The sequence below is a fragment of the Monopterus albus genome, unplaced genomic scaffold (genome assembly GCF_001952655.1).
Source record: "Monopterus albus unplaced genomic scaffold, M_albus_1.0 scaffold144.1, whole genome shotgun sequence".
In the NCBI taxonomy this organism is placed as follows: Eukaryota; Metazoa; Chordata; class Actinopteri; order Synbranchiformes; family Synbranchidae; genus Monopterus; species Monopterus albus.
The window spans coordinates 450,127-457,242 of NW_018128024.1; the positions used below are offsets into that span (position 1 = coordinate 450,127).

Genomic DNA, 7,116 nt, shown 5'->3' on the forward strand with positions numbered 1-7,116 from the left:
ACGCGCTGTGACTTCACACGGAGGCTGGAGGAGGACGCCGCCGCTCCGCGCAACTCTCTGACCGACTCCTCTCGTTCTCTTAGCGGGCGTCCGCCAACAGAAACCCGGAGCGATGGAGCGAGCGGGCGCGTACGGCGCCAGGAAGGCCGGGAGCGCCGGGAGCATCGCCTTCGATCCTGTCGCTTTCTTCACGCATCCCCGGACCATCCTCAGACTGCTGTCTTGGGTAAGCTCTCCTGTGCAATCTGTGAGCCATCATCAATGAAGGAGCCTATCTGCACCTCCTCTCTCTCTCTCCCGTCTTGATCCATTCACATTCTTTATGTCTCTCTGCCTCTTTCTGCTGATGTGTCTTTTGTCTAGACAGGTTAGAATCAATGTAAATCCACATTTTCATAAAGATGGCTTATCCTTGAGTAAAAGCTCTACTGTGTTGTGTATTTCACGAACGTGTTGCAGCTTTTTCTAAAATCTAAAATCATTTTCTGTGATGCAGTTTCCAGTGTCATGATTACCGTATGTTTATTTAGAGCCTCTTTGTGTCTAGACTGAACAAATGGGAAAGCTTTGGGTTACAGAATGTATCACCTCCCTGCTGTCTCTCTGGCGCGATCTTGTGCAGCTGTGAGTCACCATACATCATTTATTGTGCACTGAAGGAGCAATCTGATTTTAAAGGAGGCATGGCACTTTAACAGAAGCGTATAAGCTTAATTCACTTTCATTCAACATAATTTGTCACAAGCAATTTGCCAGTGCTTCTTGATATAAAGCACATGTAACCCTAAAACAAAATACTGCAATAAAAACAAACTCAAGTCATAAGGAAGCATTAAAGATAAGAAAAACAAATAGATATTCTTCAATAATTTGGTCTTTATAGTGTGGCCATAGCCCATCAGACTGTTTGCTTCGTCTACCCAATCATCCAAAACTCAAAGATTTTAAATTTACTATCTTATAAGACAAAGACAAGCAGCAAAATGCTCTCATCTGGGGCACAGGAACCTGGTTATCTTTTGCTTGAATAATGGCTAAACAGAATAATTGCTCAGTTCTAATCAGGAAAGCTACGACTGATGTTTTCAAAATTATTTTGCAAACTGTTGACATATTGTGCAAGTACAAAAATCAAATTCTATGTTTTCACAATTATTTTGGAAACTGTTGACATATTGTGCAAGTACAATCTGGTGAATGTCTTACATTTGCTTACATGTTCAGTAAGGACAAGCAACAAAATATTTTAAAGGATCAGTTCACAGAAAGTGCAAAACACTTGTTTTCTAATGGTCTTTCAGATGGCCTGGGTCTTTTTTGCTAGGATACTGAGACCTCAGTCAAGAAAATCAAGCAAATACAGTTGACCCAGAGACATTTTATGGCATGCACAATGAAATGTTTATGGCAGCTCCTACATCTTGAAGTCATGTCTTGTATACATTCCCCACATCAAAATATATTCTTAATACATTTAAATGTGCCATATGAAGTTTTTTTAATAAACAAATAAATGTTATGTTTACATTCAGTGTTCCTCAGTAAAACAGACTGTGTCCTGAATGCATTTGCCTCTTCAAAAAACAGCAGATTTTTTTTTTTTTACTATTTTAAATTACTAAAATTACTAAAATACTAATAATTTAGGACAACTAACCCTTTAATGCTATGACATGATTATTGAAGAGTCTATATCTTTGTTTCTGCATCTCATCCATACTCACTTGAATAGAAGCAGTGTGTGTGTGCAGGTGTGTCTGTGTGTGGCTTGTATGAGGAATGAAAGGCATTCACACACCAGTGTGACTTCATTCTCTTTTATATGTTAGGTAATAAACCAGCCCACGTGTCTCTTCTGCAGGTTTTTTCCATCGTGGTGTTCAGCTGCATTGTGAACGAGGGCTACATCAACATTGGCAGCGAGCGTTTGCGTTGCGTCTTCAACAACAACGCTGATGCCTGTAACTATGGTGTTACTGTTGGTGTGGCCTGTTTCCTGGGCAGCATTTGTTTTCTGATCCTGGATGTTTACTTCCCCAGCATCAGCAGCATCAGGGACAGAAGACGTGCTGTCCTGTTAGACCTCATCTTCTCTGGTATAAATAAACACAAACATCATGGCCTGTAGCTTAATATCTAATAATATGTAATAAAATTTATATGGCAATTTTCAAATTTCATGTTATAAATATAATGAGACATGAAACTAGACCCATATCAGTCCTCAGAGTAAACTTAGAGAGCCAATTAGCTTAGCTTAGCATAAAGACTGGAAACAGCTAGCCTGGGTCTGTCCAGCAGTATCAAAAGACACCTAATGGCACCTCTTAAGCTCACAGCATCTCCTTTCTTTAAAGAGATGGAAACTGAAATGTAAAAGTGACACATTATGGTTATACAATGAATGCAATGAATGACGACATGACAGGTTTATCTGATGTTTAGCTGCAATATGTGTTTAGTGCTAGTTAGAAAATGTTAGCATGCTAAAGATGGTTAAAGTTACACCAGCTGATCATCAGTAAGTTAACATTGCCACTGTGAGCATCTTAGCATGCTGATAGCATTAGTCTCAGAACTGCTAGCATGGCTACAGACTTTACTTCTTTTCATGTAATTTTCATACAGAACAATTGAGGGTTAAAACTCAGAATTCTGTGAAAAAGTCAGAATTATGTTTAAAGACAGAATTCTGAGATTAAGTGAGAACTCTAATACTCTACTTTTTTTTTTTACAGTTGCCCTAAAATCTTTCCAGTATCATTAACAGTAACAACAACTGACCTGAAGCATGTTACTTAAAAGACAAAATTATTTGAAAATGTTTTTAAATTATAATAATAAACCAACCAAATTAGGTTAAAAAAAATCAAGCAACTTCTGTAAAAATATCAGATAAAATCCCACCAATTAAAGTATGTTTAAAGAAGGCATTTAAAAGATAATTACCTTTTACAACCTAAAGTTGGAACGACTGACTCATCTTCATCCCTCCTCCTCTTCAGGTCTGGCCAGCTTCCTGTGGTTTGTTGGCTTCTGTTTTCTGGCCAATCAGTGGCAGGCGACCTCGCCAGATGAACTGCCATTGGCCCAGGGCTCAGATGCTGCCAGAGCCACCATCGCTTTCTGCTTCTTCTCCATCCTTAGCTGGGTCTGTATGGTGATACCTGTTTATAGAGTTTGTCTTTTGTCTGTTTGTGTATGTGTGTGTCTGTCTTCACTGTCATCTCAGAGTCTAACCAGCAGTGCCTCTCTGTGTGTGTGTGTGTGTGTGTGTGTGTTGAATTTTCAGGGTTATCAGAGTCTACTGGCAATGAACAGATTTAAGAGCATTTCCTTCACCGAGCATAAACAGGGGCTGCTGCCTAGGACCCCTCCCACCCTCTCTCTAGTTGTCTAACACAAACTCTCACACATGTATATTACTGGTTGGTTTAGGTCATACCTGAAATTTGTCATATTGTCAGTTAGTACAGGGTCTAATAAGACTCAAAACAAGCTGACACGATAAGCCACTGCTAACCTTGTCCCTGCCATCACATCCTGTTTCCTAGCAATAAGATAAACCACAGATGCCTGGTTGCTACAAACTGGATAAAATGTCCAAAGCTCACATTAGCTGAATATTGAATAAATCTGGCAATCCAGTAAAATGCTTCTTTTACTGCTAATAACACACAAAGCACTAATATTACACAAAGTGTGAATTACTCCCAAATTAAAATAATATAAATGGAATACAAAACTAAAATTTTGACCATGTTCGCTAATCTTACTAAAACAGTTTTTACCTTTAGCTTTAAAGCTACCTACTAGCACATCCAGAAGGAAAAAGACCACATGTGAATCAAATTTGAGAAATTCAGCTGCTTTTAACACTCGCCATCTCAAGAAGCGAAGCCGATGTTAACCCTTGTTTTTGCTCTTTCTTTGTCCCACTCTCTCTGTGACCTCTTCTGTCTGGCAGCCACTGTTTCAGACCTTTAGCTGATGAGAGCTCCTCCATGGCTTGGCTGTTTGAAATGACTTGTGGCTCGAAAAATGTTTCTTATAACCTGCGCTAGGTGACAGGTGGGGATAATTTATGGACAGTACTTTGAAACAGTTCAGAGAAGCCTGAATAACACAAGTTCTGCAGAGAACACAGTGTCATGGAGGGGGGTAGTATAGTGGAGAGGCACCACTTCCTATCCCACCTGATTTAGGCTATTAGACAATCAGGTAATTCAGTGTTTGCATCAGGCAAAACTCTTCATATGGGTAAAACAAAACAAGGCGCCCAGTCACTTGAATGAAAATCACTCATGTGATGCATTAGCCAAAAAGATTTTCTAGTTTCTGGGTCTGCTTCTCCATTGTACAGGCATATTGGTGTTTCCCCTCACTTGCACATGCCTGCTCAGCCTGTAGACTTTTCATTGGGATGATGTCACAAAAATAAAACTCTGTTTTCTAGGCTCTGGGATTTTTTTTTTAAATTTGAAACATGAAATTTAAAAAAATCATATTACAAAGAATGATAACTGACCTAGTTTGCAGTTTGAGGTGTTATGTCAAAGGTTTGTGGGTCTATGGAGGAATTTGGTCCGCAGGATGATTTCTCTTTGCAGTACAATAAGTGGCCAGTGGGAAAAATTGGCTGAATGACTGAGTGGCAGTGCTGTATCCAGTCCTCATAAAACACCTGTGGCTATTTTGTCAAATCACTAAGAGGGTTTCAGGTAAATTTTGCTCCAGTTTCATAAAGTTAATGCAAATGAGGTTTTTCACATACAGTGTTCAGTTCTGAATTGCCTGAAATCCCACAATGCAAACTGATTTGCATGTGTGACTGGGGGCATACTTCATGTCCACCTCTTTCAGTGGGTGTTTACTGTTAGCCTTGTGAAAAAGTGCTATAACAGTAATCACTTTTCTAATTCAAATTAGTGTGTAACTAACAGCCTCTGCTATCGTGTGTTTGTGTTACTAACAGGTTGTACTGACACTGAGTGCACTGCGACGCTTCTTAACTGGCAGCAACACAAATTTATTCACATGGCAACACCTGGACCATGTGCCCAGCAACGTTCGAGCTACACCGTACCCCATTGCCAACGGCACTACCATAGTGACCACAAACCCCTATCAAGCCCCACCCTTCACTGAAACCCTGGACCCCCAGAAACTCACACAGCAGAGACCCATGGCTCCAGCCTTCTAGAAACAGAAAGAAAGAAAGAAAGAGGAGGCGTGGACAACTTCCTGCCTTGCTTTGTAGTGGCTTTCCACCCTTTCCTGGGACTGGTTGGATTTTGGGTCATGTTATGTATGATCTATTTTCACCATGGCAACTGCTGGCTCAAATTTCAGTAGTTAGTTGTAACTGTTTGTGTCAAGAATACTGTCTTATGTTCATGCACACACACAGATATTGACGCACGCAAACACAGCTCTGTTCACTCACACCTGGAAACATGTATATTCAACTGAAATACACAGACACACACACCTTGACTGCATGTTCATATGGTGAGGTGCAACATAAATGCACACCAGTGTTGACGTTCCATCTGCCTTACGGAGGGATACAAGGTGTTTACTGAAGGAAATATGGAGTACAGTGAAGATATATGGCTCCTTTAACTGCTTCTGTTTGCCCTCAGTCAGTCTGACCAATCAGAAGCTGCCCTGCAGACTTGCAGAACCTTCAGAAATAGAGTAGGTACAGTATGTTTTCCTGACAGGGAAAATAAAAGCAGGAAAGCTTAATGCATTCTGAATTTTATAGTGTTTCAGCATAAAAATTCATGTCATTAAATATTTTATTGTAATATGCTGAAATGGTTTAATGAAATATGAGAAATAAAATCTATCCACCATCGCTGCCAGAACTGTGAGTCTGCCTTTTGTTGGCATCATCTTTAAATAATTTCCTCTTTGCTTTTTCCAATGTGAGAAGTTCTTTGTAATATAATTATGTATTTAGACCAAGACCCAAGGATGTGTTAGGCATATTAATCAACATCTGCAAAAAGACCATCATTAGATGGGGTACTCAAGTTGTGTTGAATTCATTATCTGCAGCAGGCAGCAGCTGTGTTAGCTATATTTTTGGGTTTAACGGCTCATGTTGAAGGACTGAAACCCCTCCTACTGTGAGGTTTTTTAAGTTCTCTATAGATTAGGGGAGAAGTAAGGTTATGGAGTCAAATGAAAGTCAGACAGGAAGTGGTTTTATTCCAACACTGTCCAATCATGTTACTGCGGCTGAGCTTACTGTATATTGTTCACTGCTTCCAAGCATCTGCAGGAACATTATTCAGCATTATGAACATTTGCATCATCTAGAGTCATCATTATCATCATCATTACTATAATCAGCCTCCTGTAACACAGGCATCCTCATCATCCATCAGCACCAGCACATTTACTGACATTCAAAAAATGTAGAAATTCACCTTAGTTATCCTATCGTTGCTGCTGTATTAATAAAATATAATCTTAGGCTTTTCCTACAAAGTCTTCCATGCTATTATATCACTTAAATAAGCCCTTCTGTACATCTGCTTCTGTCTACATTATCATCCCACACTCATTATACGGCATAATCTCGGGCCAGCTCCAGCTTCAGGCAGCAGGGGGCAATGTGAATCTGCAGACATCTGATCACATGCTTCACACTCACCTGCTTCTGAACTACCTCTACCCTGAGAATACTAAGACGGAGAAAAGGAAAGTGGCTGGGAGTGAGAAAACTAAGATGACAGGACATTCCAATGTGTGGGATCGAGATAAAGCGAGGTAGAAACTACAAAAGCCTAGGTCACACTACATGATTCTACCTTAAAGGCTTTAAGTGTGAATTGATTTTTCTGGCTGTCAAGGGTTGGGTGCATTCAGGCGTGGGAGGAAAATCTCTGGCCAATCAACAAGATAACAAAGTTTTCTCAACCTCTGATCTGAGAATGATCAAGCAACATTCAGTGACAGTTTACTGTAGGTCGAAAGCATAGAAGTCATATTTAACAGCAAAAACTCCGACTTGGTTAAATATATTATTCCCATTTGCTCCACTTTGAACAAGCTGCTGCACAAATTGCTGTTTTTGGAGAAATATATTTTATAAAATGGCAT

At 39.9% G+C, this 7,116-nt stretch overlaps 1 protein-coding gene across 1 annotated transcript; it reads left to right on the top strand.

Moving 5' to 3' along the window:
- On the top strand, positions 1-5,654 carry LOC109968197 (synaptogyrin-3-like). The gene is made up of 4 exons (XM_020614281.1): positions 1-226; positions 1,862-2,096; positions 3,006-3,151; positions 4,976-5,654. The coding sequence occupies exons 1-4, from the start codon at positions 113-115 to the stop codon at positions 5,201-5,203; spliced, it is 723 nt and encodes a 240-aa protein (XP_020469937.1). The 5' UTR covers positions 1-112; the 3' UTR covers positions 5,204-5,654.
- Positions 5,655-7,116: the final 1,462 nt, after the last annotated feature.

Coding starts and splice junctions, on each gene's coding strand:
- LOC109968197 (XM_020614281.1), top strand. CDS start 113: ATGGAGCGAGCGGGCGCGTACGGCGCCAGGAAGGCCGGGAGCGCCGGG. Junction 227..1,861: donor TCCTCAGACTGCTGTCTTGG/GTAAGCTCTCCT, acceptor TCTCTTCTGCAG/GTTTTTTCCATCGTGGTGTT. Junction 2,097..3,005: donor GTTAGACCTCATCTTCTCTG/GTATAAATAAAC, acceptor CCTCCTCTTCAG/GTCTGGCCAGCTTCCTGTGG.